Here is a 16,572-nt window from a genome sequence, read left to right as displayed (position 1 = left end):
ATATATCCATCCCAATAATCTACTTCTGGATATGATTTCCCCCTGAGGGTTCCGTAAGTGCTGGCGATAAGTTTCATCTTTGCATCCCCAGTACTTAGCTCAGTGCCTGGCATGTTCAAATATTTGCTAAATAATTATTTAATGACATTTACCTTTATTTCCTCTACGTCTGCTTTTTGGAGCTTTTCTCTGAAATGTTGGTCTGTTTCCAGCACATCAATCACTTGCCTGAGATATTCATCATAATAAAGTCCAGTATCCTTCAAATTAAGAAACAAACAGTAATGCTTCTGAAAGTTTTTCTATGTCTGAATCTAAAAATCTCAATCCTGAACAATTTCTAGCAAAACAGCACTGAGACATATCCACTCTGATAGTTTCGACAAAGTAAAAACATTATATTTCTCAAATAGTTTTGTATCAGAACCAACACTATGTTTTATTGTTACATAAAGGTAGATTTTCCATTTGCTTCAGACAATGAAGATTTAACCAATGATATTAATTGGTTTCTTCCCATTGTCATATGTCTCTCCTTTGAATATAATACAGTGTTTTCTTGGCTGTTCAGCCCTATGTTGGTAATGTATTATGATTAATTCTTCTGTGTACTATCTAATATACTAGCTATATTAAATAAACATTATCTAATGTTAAACAGCATACACTTGTTCAATACTCTTTGCTATTTCAGAAATAGTTCCTAAATGTGCAGTTTTATAAGTAATAAATATTAGTAATATTTTAGTTATAATTCCTTCCATTTCACTTCATGTAGTTATAATTTCACTTCATTTAGTTATAATTCCTCCCATTTCACTTCTTTTCACTTACTGGTCGTTCTATCTTTGCGCTTTCCACAGGGTGAATATTTTGTACTTTCGTCTTGTCTATATCTATAGGCACAGCTTGAAGAGCAGTAAGTAGGCATGTAACCAAGAGAATACAATATTGTAGTAGGATGGTCCTCCACCTCATCTGAAATGAAGGAACAATTATAGTAAAGTCCTGAAAAAATGTTTTAAAACTGTATACATGCATTCCCAATGTCACATTAATAATACATTCAATCTCAAGAAGATTAATACAACAAAAAATTTCTAGGAAAGGGGGAAAAATAAATTATAACTTATCCAAAAAAATGTTTAAAATAGATCACTAAAAAAATCAGAGGAGAAATACATTTCAGGCAAAATTAAAAAGATAGGAAACAAAATTTTAAACTGCTTATATATAAGAAAACATTTGGTTAATTATAAAAGCTTTAAATAAAGATGGTAATGAGGGACCCAAAATTTTAAAACATAAATAGTCCAATATTAGGAAATGAGGAAGTAAGAAAAAACTATATATTTTTTCTCAATTAAAATATTAGGAGTCAAAATTATTTCTGCATATATTTAATTTAGTTTCAATCTAATTTTGAAAATAAATTACTCTGTAAACTATTATTGATTGAAAAAGACAACTAACTATAAATATTCTCTTAACCTTGTTAAATTATTTTATCATAGCCAATAGTCATTTGCTAAAGATCTTTTTTCAAATAAACAGGTTAACAAAATATCAAGTGGGATGTAGTGGTATTGAAACAAGAGGAAGAGCAAGGCTGCTGGTCATGCAATACTGTTTCAGGCAGTTTTGAATAATGATGCACTAAACATTTGTGTTCATGTTATTGTGTTAACATGTTTTCAATTCTTTTGCTTATATGCCCTGGGAGTAGAACTACTGGGTCAGTTTGATAACTCTATTTTAACTTTTTGAGGAACTGCCAAACTTTTCCAAAGCAGCTGTACCATTTTACATTCCCACCAGCAATATATGAAGGTTCTAATCTCTCCATATTCTCCCATGTGTTCTGGTCACTTCTGCTGCTCTCTCACTCTTCTGCCAAATCTACCATAAATAAGAGCGCAAGTCAAGAGAGGAATCTGTTTGTATACACGAATGTGTATGTGTGTCCTAACAACACTGCAAAGTGAAAAAGTCACAAAAAGTCTCTGGGAACCTACTCTAAAACATTGAATTCATGGTTCATAAAGATTTCATTTATTCCCAGGCTTATTATAAATAACAATAGAAACCATCTATTGAGTGTTTACTATATACTAAGCAGTGTGCTAAACATTTTTTTTTAAATAATTAAATCATTTAAGTCTTACAGTGACCTTGTGAAATTAATATTATTCTCCTCATTTTAAAATACAGGAAACTGAGACATATCACCTAAAAAGCCTGATTTAGGTCACACAGCAGTAAGTCATAGAGCCAGGGTTTAGACCTGGGAGTGACTGACTCCAAAGATGTCTGCTTTTAAGCAAAGATTCTCAAAGTGTGATCCCTGGGCCAGCAGCATTGGTATCACCTGGGAATTTGTTAGAAATGCATATTCTCAAGGCCTACTCTCTATCTTCTAAATCAGAGACTCTGGGGACACGGGCCCCCACAATCTATGTGATAACAAGCCCTATAGGTGATTCTGATGCATGCTCAACTTTGAAAATCACTGCCCCAGAACATATTGCCTCCCCTTGCTCTATTCTTTACCAGCCTCACCTACAGTGAGAGAAAAAGAAAATGCTTATCTCAAAAGTAAATTTGGATTCTTAAGGAATAGAAAATGGATTTTGTACCTAAGCGTAAGACAGAATTAAATTTAGGTCTATATTCTAATTCCAGCTATACCACTCACTTGCTACATGATCACAGGTTAATTAATTTTTCTCACTTCAGTTTTCTCATTTACAAAAATAAAGGAATTTTTTAACAACAGAATTTAACTTGACCTCAAAAGTTACAAAGTACTTATTGTTTAAGCACTTAAGTTCTATTATCTATTTATTCTTTTGAGTATACATATTTTGTTACCTAATCAGGAATACTAATAAAATTGCTTTTACTCACACCACCAACTGTTTAAAATAATTAAGTTATATGATTTATAAATGCCTTAAAACTAAATACTGGTTATTCGGCCAGCTTAAAATTATGTTGGTAAACAAGTAGCACGTCTAGGCACTGAGATACAAAGATTAACAATAAAATCAACTACCAAGGCGGGGCACAGTGGCTCACACCTGTAATCCTAGCACTCTGGGAAGCCAGGCAGCAGGATTGCTTGAGGTCAAGAGTTCAAGACCAGCCTGAGCAAGAGCCAAACCCCCGTCTCTACTAAAACCAGAAAGAAATTAGCTGGACAACTAAGAATATATAGAAAAAATGAGCTGGGCATGGTGGCACACGCCTGTAGTCCTAGCTACTTGGAAGGCTGAGGCAGAAGGATCGCTTGAGCCCAGGAGTTTGAGGTTGCTGTGAGCTAGGCTGACACCATGGCACTCTAGCCCTGGCAACAGAGTGAGAAGACTCTATCGCGAAAAAAAAAAAAAAAAAAGAAAAGAAAAGAAAAGAAAAGAAACTGAAAGTGCCTCCAATAAATAAAAAATTTCAAGGAACATGAGGCTGAACTGATGGACTTGTGCATCATTAAGGCAAAAATCGATTTGTCAGAAACTTCCTACTATGCACAATGACAAATAACAAATAAAAAAAGAGAGAAAGAAACTTCCTACTAATACAGAACAGAAGCTACATAAATTCCAGCCACATGTAATTTAAGGAAAAAATAAAGCTGAGTTTAGTCAACAGGCAATGCTAACAAAATTCTGATGTTCTTTTACATGGCGCAAAATGGTACGTTGATATCAAAGGTGCTAAAGTGATTGATGTAAGAGAATGGACCAGAAAATAGCATATCACAGTAACAACACCATAAATGACTATGGCCAAAAACTGCTGCCATATTAAATTTTAAACTACAAAATGATCTCCCAAAGATGTTAGTGTATGCATTTAAAAAAGCAGCCAAAGTGGCAGGGAGATGGATGATGGCTGAGCTAAAGAAAGAGTAGCCAAACCTGATTTGAATGTTGAGGAGCCCTACATAACCTGCCAGATGTGTTAGTCTAGTTCTTGATGCATTCTGAGAACGTGTATCTAAATAAAGAACAAGTTGCCTAAAAAGTAATACAATTTGTTGTTATTCCTGATGCCATGTCTGGACAACTGTCCAGAGCTTTTCAGTCAACAAGGAAAGTTTTGGGAAAAAATATAAATCTGAAAACTGTCTATTGTCATCTTTGATAAGATCAAGAAAGCATCAGCATCAAAGCTCTTCAAATGAGTGCAGAGGCTTGGAAGAAAATCTCAGGCAAAGGAGCTTGTTCTCTCTCTCTCTCCTTGGTAGAGAGAACAATGTTATATGGGAAAACAGACGTTGACAGCTCAAGAAAGTTTTAAAAAGACTCAGACTACGAATATGAAGAGGACTTAAGGATGCCTTAATCAATTTTTTTCACTCTTAATTTATGTGTGCACAAAAGTCATGTGAGAAAAATCAGCATTTTTTCTATATGGTATGTAATGGTGTGTCCTATTATCAATGGACTTTTATTTTTTGAGACAGAGTCTCGCTCTGTTGCCCGGGCTAGAGTGCAGTGGTGTCATCATAGCTCACAGCAACCTCAAACTCCTGGGCTCAAGCAATCCTTCTGCCTCAGCCTCCCGAGTAGCTGGGACTACAGGCATGTGCCACCATGCTCGGCTAATTTTTTTCTGTATATATTTTTAGCTGTCCAGATCATTTCTTTCTATTTTTAGTAGAGATGGGGTCTCGCTCTTGCTCAGGCTGGTCTCGAACTCCTGACCTCGAGTGATCCTCCCGCCTTGGCCTCCCAGAGTGCTAGGATGACAGGCATAAGCCACCGCGCCCAGTCTCAATGGACTCTTAAAATCAATGAAGTACCACATCTTGAGTTTTAAATCTACTACCTTTAGGGCTTTCTATTTATCCTGCCTCTTTTATATTTATTTCCTCTTTCTTGCTTTCCTCATTTGTTTTTGATTAATGAAGAATGTTTTTAATATACTTTCTCCCCTCCACTAGTTTCTAATTTGTTAGTGTTTATTCTAGACATAACTAGGACAATCAACTTAAACATTTACTCCTTAATAAGGCCTCAATAAATGTCAAATATTATCATAACAAAAGACATGCAAAGTGTTCTAGAACATTAGGTAGAAAAATAATAACACAAAAATCTCTTTAAATACCAAGATAATGTCAAATGTGTCAGAGGTTTACAGATTTTCATGAACTGGAAACTATACAAATATCCATGTAAGAGAGGGAGAAGTGAGTGATAAGGAGAGGCAATGGGAAGAAGGGAGGGGACCAATCTACTTTCCTTCCACTATCAGCTCAGTAAGAATGGCCATCTCCTTTTCTTCATTACCCTCTTCTTTCATAAGAAAGGTACAGAACTAAAGAGGAAACACTGTGCTGAACCAGGCTGAAATAGTAGAGTGATCCAAACAATCAGGATAGGCTGATCATTTACTCTGTAAAGTAGGATTATGTGAAATTCTAAATCACAGTCATCTCAAGACAGTATGGAACACACTGACCCCAAAGACATTGGAGGCTCAGGCAAAATTATAAAGCAAGCAGAGTTCTTAAGTTTCTCCTAGCATTCAGTGGATAGAAAATAATTTCCCTAAATTACCGAGTCCTAAAAGGAAACTTATCTTTCTCTTGGCTCCACCAAATCAAAATTCCCATTCATACACAGAGGCAGATTTCTTAGCTATCGGTTCATGCCAGTAGTTATACAGATTAGGTTTGTGCATGTGCACACATACGTATGATGGTTTCCTATTTTGATTGCGGGGCAAGATATCCTGAAAATGGTTAAAAATAATGATCACAGGTAAGAGGTGTGAAAAGAGTATAGAAAACTGAAACTAGTCTGTCTCTCTCTTGCCTTGTAAATAGTCTCTGTTCTCACGTATTTTTTTTCTCCCTCCCTCAACCCTCTTGTTTTGTTCCTCTTCCTTTTCAATTTAAGGCTGAAGTATGCTTTCTTTAATCTGCTGTATTTATTTATTTATTGAAAAAATATTTAAGTATTAAGTACCCACTAGGTACCAGATATTATGCTGGAAGACAAAGGTAAGTGAGATGGAAATGGACACTATACTCATAGGGCTTTAATCTAGTGAGGAATGTAGGCTATTAAATAAGCAATTGCAACCTGAAAAAAGCTGCTTACAAAACAATGCATAACATGATCCTTTTCTATTAATTAAAAAAATTTAAAGGGCATTAAAGTGGTATTCAGCAAATAAACATTTCCAGTCAGGTGACTTACAATGTTAAATGTCTCTTAAAAACAATACTAGGGGCTGGGCATGGTGGCTCACACCTGTAATCCTAGCATTCTGGGAGGCTGAGGCAGGAGGATCCCTTGAGCTCAGGAATTCGAGACCAGTCTGAGCAAGAGCGAGACCCCCATCTCTACTAAATATAAAAAAAATTAGCCAGGTGTGATGGCGCATGAACCTGTAGTCCCAGCTACTCAGGAGGCTGAGGCAGGAGGATCACTTGAGCCCAGGAGTTTGAGGTTGTTCTAAGCTAGGCTGACAGCATGGCACTCTACTCAGGGCAATGGAGTGAGACTCTGTCTCAAAAAAAAAACCAAAAAAAAAAAAAACTAGGCTCTTTTTATAGTAATAAGGCTCCTGATTATTTTATTTGGGGCCAATGGTTCTAGATTAGCAAAAAAAGAAATCGAAGCACTAGTAGCAAAAGGATTACTGTACTTTGTGTCTGTATGACATAAGGAAAAATGCAAAAACTTACGAAAATACAAATATGCTTTGTAGAAATAGAATTGTAACTTGCTCCTTAAAAGAGAGAGAAAAGATTGACTGAATCTTTAGATTCTTTCTCACTCTAACTTCCATTCCCTGAATTTTAGTTTCCTTTTCCTGAAGCTGTTTATTTCAATTTGCTTTTTTAACATAAACAGTGACAACTGAATCATTTCACCAGTATAGGGTATATTTACATAATATTTACAAAGAAAAGTCTGGAAGGAAATAAGTTAAGCAAGAGCTAACGGTACGAGGAATTTCAAGACAAGTAACAGTTAAGTGGTTAAAAAAAGAAAAAAAGAAAAACACCTACTTTTAACTAGCAAGGAAGGCAAAAGTGTGCCTCATGTGACCATACTAAACTTAAATGTATCTTGAGATGGATTATATGTACTTTCAACATAAATTTACTTCCTGATGATTAGTTATGTGATACCCTTGGGATAACTTATCTGTGTCATTTTAATGCCTTGCTTACAGCAAGTAGCTCAATAAATGTTAGCTCTTTTTAACACAACCATAAATTGTACAACAAACATCTATAAAGCATTTATGGGTAATTTAAAAAAATAATCAGAACAAATCCCCAAATAAGAAAGGCTCCTATAATGAATTAAGGGATATAAGTAAAAACAGAAACACAATTTATTAAATGCGGGTTATTTCCTTCTGTAGTCAGACTTAAAGCTCTGCCATGGCAAATTACTGAAGCTTATATGAGTGGTTATCATAGCTTACAGATTTCAGACATCAAAGAGAAAAAGATTCATACTGTGGCAGAGACTTCTATTCACCCGCCAATATCCAAATCTTCCCTTCCTCCTCAGTAACAAAAGCCCAATTTTATTGAGGGCAGCCATACATCCAGCTACATTTCCCTGCTTCCTTGTAGCCTGAGCTTTGGTTCAGGAAGTCTCCTTAAAGAAAGATGATGCATCCTTCTTTGCCTATGCCTTGCTACCTGGAACTTGGCTGTGATGGCTAGAGCTCTGACAGCTATTTTGGACTATGAGAACCAGTGCTACTGCTTAGGAATAGCAGATCAAAGAAATGAAAGAAGCTTAGGTCTCTGACTTTATGAAGCCACTATGCACATCCTAGATTGTCTACTTCAAGAACTATTTTATATAAAAAAATAAATATTGTGTGTTTAAGCCACCAGTAAGTCTGTTTTTGCTTTTTCCTTTTTTGTGTTTTGTTAGTGGCAGTATTAGTGATGGGTTTTTTGCAAGCAAATGCAATTCTTAACTGAGCACTTACCTTCAGACCAGTAAAGAATTTTTATCTCCTTTTTAAAGATGAAAGCAACTGAGATCCAGAGAGGTAAGATGAGTTGCACAGTATCAAATTAGCGAAGAAGTGGGTTTTGGCTTCCAGCTCAATATTTTTCACTAAAAACTGACTTTTAGCAGGTTCTAAATGTAAAAAAAAAAAAAAAAGGAATAAAAAGACACATTAAATATTAGCATAAATTTAGCCTTAGCCTTATTATAGTGTTAATGGCACATAATAGTGTATGCATTTGCCACATAATATGAAAAGGAAAGGTACCAAATTTTTATAATGTGGAAGGAGACTAAATTATATCCTATTCCAGTAGGAAGAGAAATACATGAAATAAACAGAATCAAAGACCAGCATAAACAAAGATATTGACTTATTTTGCTTAAGTTTTACCACATTGCTCTCCTCTGAAATAACTTAAGAGGAACTCAGATCGAAAGCTTATTTTTCTCAGCAATAAGCCTTCAAGATATAGGGTAACATTCCTTGCTAAATACTTAACTGGAATCTTTCTTTACCACCACTTTTTAAAAATTAACCTTGGTCCTACTCTGTCACTGAGGTCAGTAACAAGATGAAACATCTCAAATTCTTTTTTGAAATTGCACTACATAACTGTAAACTACAAGGCAGTTAGCTCAAATGCAAACTCATTGGCGAACATAATCAATTATTTCTTAGTCGTCTATAAAGAAAATAAGCAAATGAAATATTTTTGAGTTTTAAGAACACATATTTCTTTTTTATACAGTATATTTAACATAAAATCATCTATGCAGGAGGGTGATCATGTATATATTATATTTGGGAAAGGTATATGACTTTTCTTAACACAGCACTATAAAAAATAAACAAACAGCAGATTGAATCCTAATTTTTCCCATTTAGTGGCAAGCTACTTGCCCCTCTGAGTCCTGATCTTCTACCTGTAAAATTGAACTAATACATCTTCATAGGTTTCTTAATGGTATGAAAATAAGAATGAATACAAAGTAACTAGCACAGTGCATGACAATAGTAAGTGCTCAATAAATATTAATGCCCTTTCTCGTCTTGAAATATATGGAGAAATATGAAATTCATATGATTTGAAATATGAAAAAATTACTGTATAGTAAACACTCAAAGTTATAGAACTTAAAAAGCAAGATTAATTTAACATACACCCTTTAAAAGTCATGTTTGAGGCTGGACAGGGTGGCTCACACCTATAATCCTGGCACCCTGGGAGGTTGAAGAGGGAGGATTGCTTGAGCTCAGGAGTTCCAGACCAGCCCGAGCAAGGGTGAGACCCCATCTCTACTAAAAATAGAAAAAATTAGCCAGGCATGGTGGTGTGTGCCTGTAGTCCCAGCTACTTGGAAGGCTGAGGCAGGAGGATCACATGAGCCTAGGAGTTTGAGGTTGCAGTGAGCTACAATAACTTCACTGCACTCTACTCAGGGTGACAGAGCAGAAGACTCTGCTTCAAAAAAAAAAAAAAAAGGAAATTGAACCCTGCTCCCCACTGTTCCCCCTTCAAAAATAAAAATAAAAAATAAATAGATAAAGAAATAAAAGTCCTTTTGGAGAGGCCACATTTGAGCTCTCCTCTGAACACTGCCATAGCTGAAGCCCTGGCACAGCTATAGACCAATAAAAGGAATATTCCAACACTAAGGGAATACAATCTCCTCCTCTCAGCCATTAAAACAGAGCTGTAGCAAGAGACTCAGGTTTCTTCCTCCAAGGCACTGCCCCGAGCAAGGAAACTTGGGTTGCTTCTTCTTACTGTCAATGTCATAATTTTGACAGGGGGCCGGGTGAGGTGGCTCACGCCTATAATCCCAGCACTATGGGAGGTTGAGGCAGGAGGATCCCTTGAGGCCAGGAGTTTGAGATCAGCCTGGGCAACATAACAAGACCCTGTCTCTACAAAAAACAATAACAAAAAATTAGCCAGGCGGGCGTGGTGGCCCATACCTGTAGTTCCAGCTATTCAGGAAGCTAAGCAAAAGGATCACTTAAGCCCAGCAGTTCAAGGCTGCAGTGAGTTATGATCATGCACTGCACCCTACCCTGGGCAACAGAGCGAGAGAGACCCTGTCCCTGTAAAAAATAAAAACAAAAAAAGATTTTTTTTTTTTTTTGAGACAGAGTCTCACTCTGCTGCCCAGGCTAGAGTGAGTGCCGTGGCGTCAGCCTAGCTCACAGCAACCTCAAACTCCTGAGCTCAAGGGATCCTCCTGCCTCAGCCTCCCGAGTAGCTGGGACTACAGGCATGCACCACCATGCCCGGCTAATTTTTTTTTTTCTATATATATTTTTAGCTGTCCATATAATTTCTTTCTATTTTTAGTAGAGATGGGGTCTCGCTCTTGCTCAGGCTGGTCTCGAACTCCTGAGCTCAAACGATCCGCCCATCTCGGCCTCCCAGAGTGCTAGGATTACCAAAAAAAAGATTTTTTAAATAATTCTTACAGGGGAAAGGGGTGGGTGAAGAAAAATAAATGGCTTCTGAGTTTCTCATTGACAGCAGTGACAAGGGCAACAGGTAACCTAGTGCTCACCTCCATTTTTTCCCTTTGAAAATGAAGGTCAACAGGAAAGTGAGGTTCAAATAAAATATCAGATATATGACCAGCTGAGCTGGATTCCCAACCTTCCCTGATGAAGACATCCTATGATCTTAGTGTCTCTGATGTCCACATTTGTAGAAAAGGACACCAATCAAGGAAATTATAAATTTTTTTATCTCCTTTTTTTCAATCTTAACAATGGGTTACAGTATTCTTGATAATAAGCTTATGAAAAACTGATACTGTTACTCATCTGTATCATTCAATAAAATTACAATGTCTTTATTATTTACATATATTGAACTTTGGATAACCATAACACAATGTCAAAAAGCTCTGCCAAAAATAAAACCATGCAACTGCTATCTCAATTTCCATTAGGTTGATTTAGAATTTGAGAATCAGAGAATTCTGAGATCAGCAGTACCCCCCTTATCTGTGATTTTGTTTTCTGTGGTTTTAGTTACCCATGGTATAGTACAATAAGATATTTTGAAAGAGAGAAAGAGAGAGAGATCATATAATTTTAATTACAGTATACTGTTACAGTTCTATTTTATTATTAGTTATTGTTGCTAATCTCTTCCTGTGCCTAATTTATAAATTAAACTTTATCACAAGTATGTATGTATGTAAGAATAGCAAAAAACATAATATATATAGGGTTCCGTACTCTCCCCAGCTTCAGGTATCCACTGGGTATCTTGGAACGTATCCCTTGAGGATAAGAAAGGACTACTGTAATCTCATTCAGCCCCTACTTTTATAAAAGGTTATAAATACAGAAGGAATTTGGCAGACCTAGGATTGGAATCTGGCCATGAAACTCTAATTGAATATACTTTTCACCACATCGTAGTTTTTTTTAATTTTTAAATTGAAAGTTGTTAAAGTGACTGAGGTTTTTCCTTGAATAAGTTATTTGTAATTGTTAGGAGCCTGTTTTTTTAAAGTCTATAAACTAATTTCATGTATTAAACATAAAAATAGCATATTTTCCCTATCTAGACGTTTAATTATAGAAAAAGTTAATCATCTATAATGCCAAATATACTTAACTCAATTATTCACAATACTTAAAAGATCATCTAGTTTAAGGATTGTTTTCATTACATTTTAAAGTCCGGCACTTGATTCTTGCAGCTACTCAATACTCAAAAGGGTATTTTATATACCTCAGCCATCAAAAGGGTCCTTAGAAAGTGGAAAACACCTCAATATTGTTCTAAATAATGCAAAATTAGTTTGGTATGTCTACCGAGATTCACAACATATGCTAAAACAAAAACACATGGCAATTATCATGTTACTGATACTCCATATTAGTCCCCATAATTAAAAACTAGTATTTTGAACAGTACCCTAATTGCCCTAATTGTGCTTTTCATTTCAACTGGTATTTACAGAGCATAAACCAACTTAGCAAAAAGTATGCTGAAAGGTTATATACAAAATGTGTGATACAAACAATAAGTACCTTGGGAGAGCAAAGAAAGGTAAACACAACACAGACTCAACCCTTAGAAGGTGGGTAAAATAAGGATAGACAGAGAACAGCATGAGTAAATGCAAGAAGACAGAGATGATTTTTTGACTCAGATTAGAAAGTTAGACCAGATCATGGAGACTTTGAAGACCAAGATGAGAAATAGAAAGTTTCTATGTTTACCCTAATAATGAAAGTAATATTGAAGTTTCATTTCTAGATCTAAATTTCTATGATTTTATTTTAATTTTTGGCCCTATTAACTGAGGAACATTTGTTGAAATATTTGTTTGTTAAACATTTGTTGCACTTTATAAAACAAGAACATTCCTTAAAGCAATCAATTCTTTAAACTTTCCCGTGGGGAAAGTCCACAATCTCCTTCAAACAAAACTGACTATCAGAAATATCTGCATTTAACCTCCCCCCCTCTTTTTTTAAACCAAGGTAAGATCTTTTAATGCTTATATTCATCCATGGATTTAAGAGAGCCTTAATAAAAGGCTTGGATCACAGCACTTACTTATTCAACTGTGTAAAACGTACATCAAGTTTAGTGCACACAGAATTTCAAGAGGTTCTCTTTCCCAACGATCAGAATAACGGCTCATATTTTCATGTTCATTCTCATTCCCTCATATCTCTCTCTTTCTCTCTCTCTCTCTGATTTTGTAAAATAATTGCCATCAAAGACCGTTGCCAGCACCAACCACAATAACCACATTTGCTCACTGAGTTACCACTTAGCAGGTGCAATGAGGAAGTACTCTTTCTCAGCCCCTAAAACCAAAAGGGCTCATCTCGCATCTCATCTGTGCCTTAAGGAAAAAGGATACCACGACTGGCACGAACTTTCTCCTCAGTGTCAGAGGTTGCTGGCTTAACAGAACTGGCAGAAGAGCAGGATTCACGGGCCTAGCTTCGCTCCGCGGCGCGGGGGAGCGTCTGCCGGGAATTGGTGGGTATACCCTCCTCACCAGCGGGCACCTCCCTCGCCCATCGACCTGCCAAGACCGGGCTGGACCTCGCCCTGGTCTCGGTCCTGCACCTACTCGCGCCTGCTCCCTGCCAAGTGCCAGCCACCCTCATCGGCCCGGAAGAAAGCTTGGGTGCCCTGCAGCGAGTGAAGCCCAACAGGGAACCCCGTGCCTCAGGCTGGAGCTAGGAGCCCCCTCCCCACCGGTGCCCGCCCACTGCGCGGCCCCCGCCATCCTCACTGCCCTGGCAGGGTAGTCGAAGACCTGAGCCTTATCTCAGGACCTGCCCCAGCCTCTCGCCGCGCTGAGACGCACCCACTTCGAGGGCGCCGGCCTTACCTTGCCGGGTCTCGGCGCGCGCGGCTCCGCCTACTGAATGCCCACAGCGCACAGACCGGCCTCCCCCACCCCAGGCCCGCTGCTTTGCTCTGCCCCTCAGCCGACCGCGCGCGCCCGCCTCCTTGCTGCCATGGCGACAGCCTCCACCCCCTGACCCCACTGATTGGTCCGGCTCAGGATCGCGGAGGGCTCCGATTGGCGGGGGTGGGGACGAGGCCGCGCCCGCAAGCTGGGAGCTGGGCAGCGTGGAACGCCGACGCGAGCGAGCCTGGAGGCGGTTGAGCCAGGAGGGACGTGGCGCTCTGCGACGCTGGCGGGGGAAGCCGCGCCTCTTCCTTCCCTAGCTCTCCTGGAGAAGCCTGTGGAACGGGATTTGGGCGGGTGAGGCGCTGTCCCGAGACCCGGGCAGAACCCCAGGGATCGCCTCCTTCCTGGCCGCTGGCCCGCGCCTTGCAGTGCCCACCGGGTCAGATAAGGGCTGGCAGGCACATTGTCGCCCACAGGCCTAGCTCGGGGCCTCGGACTTCCACTTTGGCGGGAATCTTACTCGTATTCGTAACCGCACCCCACCCCCGTTATGCTGGGCCCTCGGTCACTGTGTCTTGATTGTATTTACCCCACATTCTCTCACGCCCATCTACAGACATCCTCCCCCATGGAACTGAGACATCTACTTCAAACCCCTCATTTTAAAGATGAGGAAACAGGCTCAAAGAGGCACATGGGTGGCTTGAGTGTTACAGAAGCTTTTGGAACCTCAAAGCTGTTTTCAAAGCTTGAATCTGCCAATTAGTTTTTTCAGCCGAGAAACTGATTTTATAGCTACCTAAGAGTTGTTAGTAAAGATTGGATGACATAACATTCCCCCCCAAAACGGTACAGACTGCTGCATAGTATGTTAGTAATGAAAGCTTCTATTGCCAGGAAGTAATACAGGGTAGTGACTAGTGCATCACTGTAGATCCAGACTGCCTCTGTTGCAAAACTGGCTTTACTTACCCCTAACTCCATGACTGGGGCAAGTTATTTAAGTGTTCTGCGCCTCCGTTTCCTTGTCTGTAAAATGAAGGTAATAATAGTAGCCTCCCACTTACAGCATAACAAATTAATAGAAAAATGACTGGCACATTGTAAGTTCCAATGTTAGCCATTCTCAGATTTGTGGCTGTGCTGGGACTATAATTCAGGTCTTTGAATTTCAAGCCCAGTTATCTTTACTAACACCATTCATCCACATACTTAGACCAGTACCTCAAGCTTAAGCTCCTTTTTGAGGTTCAGAAGAGGACATTTGTCCATTTTCTTTAAATCAAAATCTCAACCTATCTACCTTATCATCATGGAAGTCCAAGAACATTGTGGCTCTGCCTCCATTGAAAGGTTAATAGCAAAGCCAAATGTAAGGAAAATAGTCATATTTAGGGATAGATTGAAGAGTAAAGGCACTAGAGAAAGAAAGGATATTCCAGAAGTTATGGTGTAGGAAAACTAAATATCAATTTGAAAAACATGGGAAATATTATTATTACCTAGGTATTGGTTATGTATCATTAGTAACCATTGGTAGTGTCAGAGCAGGAGATGATACCACCTTCCAATACTGTAGAAAACACTAGACTATAAGCACATTGAAGGCAGGAATTGTCTTGTGCATTTTCATTACCTATTATCTAGTACAAACAATTACACAGTGCTTGAATTAGGCACTAAAATTTGGGATAGACCCTTTAAGGGTAGACCCTGAAAGACCTGGTAATAAAATATCTGGATTACTCATAGCAATCCAAGGAGATGAATAAAACCTGAAAAATGGGAAGATTGAATTACTCCAACAATATAATTGAAAGGAAAAGGATAATGAACACTAGTCTGGCAATGAGGGCATTCTCAGCAATATTCAGGAGTGCAGGAAAAAGAAAAGACAAGGAGGATAGGGCAAACAATGATTAAACAACAAGATGCAAGATGAGGAGTGAGAAAAATAGCTCAGAGCAGTCTGAGCTAAGAGAGGTATGCAAATTTTATCAGGCCAGAAAGACAGGAGTGTGGGACTTCAGTCATGCCTCCCTCCAACTCCACCCCTAGCCATGATGCCCAGGGGCAGTTGTCTAAAGGCATTTTTTTTTTCCCTGACTAGCTTCCTCACCCATTATCTTCATGTTTATTTTATTTTATTTTTTTTTTTGAGACAGAGTCTCACTGTGTTGCCCGGGCTAGAGTGAGTGCCGTGGCATCAGCCTAGCTCACAGCAACCTCAAACTCCTGGGCTTAAGCGATCCTACTGCCTCAGCCTCCCGAGTAGCTGGGACTACAGGCATGCACCACCATGCCCGGCTAATTTTTTTGTATATATATATTTTAGTTGTCCATATAATTTCTTTCTATTTTTTTTAGTAGAGACGAGGGGTCTCACTCTTGCTCAGGCTGGTCTCAAACTCCTGACCTCGAGCGATCCACCAGCCTCGGCCTCCCAGAGTGCTAGGATTACAGGTGTGAGCCACCGTGCCCGGCCTGTTTCTGGAATTTATGATAGAAAGAATGATGTATAGCCAATCAGTAGTTTATGTTATTTTAACGTAAATTCTTGGTAAACAACTTAGGAACTCCTTTTTCTTTTCCTTAAAAACCCACTCATGGTAGGTGTGGTGGCATGCACCTATCGTCCTAGCTACTTAGGAAGTTGAGGCAGGAGGATCGCTTGTATTCTGGGCTTTGGTGTGCTATGCTGACCAAGTGTCTACACTAAGTTCAGCATCAATATGGTGAGCTCCTGGGAGTGGGGGAGACACCAGTTTGCCTAAGGAGGCGTGAACCAGCCCAGGTTAGAAACAGAGCAGGTCAAAACTTCCATGCTGATCAGTAGTGGGACCATGCCTGTGAATAACCACTGCACTCTAGCCTGGGCAACATAGAGAGACCCTGTCTCTAAAAACAAAAATGAAAAACCCACTTGTAAATGCTGCTAATCAGAGCATATATTCTCTGAGGCAACTTGAATTTATGCTCCCGGGTTGCAGTTCTCAAACTTGGCCCTGTAAGGCTGGTGGTGGGCACCCCTCCCCTCCCTAATGAAGAAAAAGAAGAAGCCCACGAGACTTGCCGAAAACAATGCCTGCAAGGCCCAGCTAAGTTAAAGAATAGCCACACCTGGATGGTTACCCTGATAAGGGTCTCAGTTCCTGGAATCTGTACATACCACCAGCCCCTCCTAGTT

General features: G+C 38.9%; 1 protein-coding gene across 8 annotated transcripts in view; it reads right to left on the bottom strand.

The window, feature by feature from the left end:
• Positions 1–16,572, bottom strand: part of NUCB2 (nucleobindin 2) — a 64,711-nt gene that overhangs the window by 15,404 nt on the left and 32,735 nt on the right. For 2 of the 8 annotated variants that reach the window (XM_069469642.1, XM_069469643.1), the window contains exons 1-4: positions 13,359–13,453; positions 7,975–8,129; positions 835–978; positions 153–260 (exon numbers count right to left, since the gene is read on the bottom strand). In XM_069469642.1, the coding sequence (XP_069325743.1) occupies positions 153–260; positions 835–978 (252 nt within the window). In that variant the 5' untranslated portion in view covers positions 7,975–8,129; positions 13,359–13,453. The other 6 variants (XM_069469647.1, XM_069469648.1, XM_069469644.1 and 3 more) reach the window with 5 other exon arrangements.

Source organism: Eulemur rufifrons, chromosome 6 (assembly GCF_041146395.1).
Source record: "Eulemur rufifrons isolate Redbay chromosome 6, OSU_ERuf_1, whole genome shotgun sequence".
In the NCBI taxonomy this organism is placed as follows: domain Eukaryota; kingdom Metazoa; phylum Chordata; class Mammalia; order Primates; family Lemuridae; genus Eulemur; species Eulemur rufifrons.
Note: the sequence above shows the minus strand (reverse complement) of the source record. Positions and strands in the feature narration are given on the sequence as shown.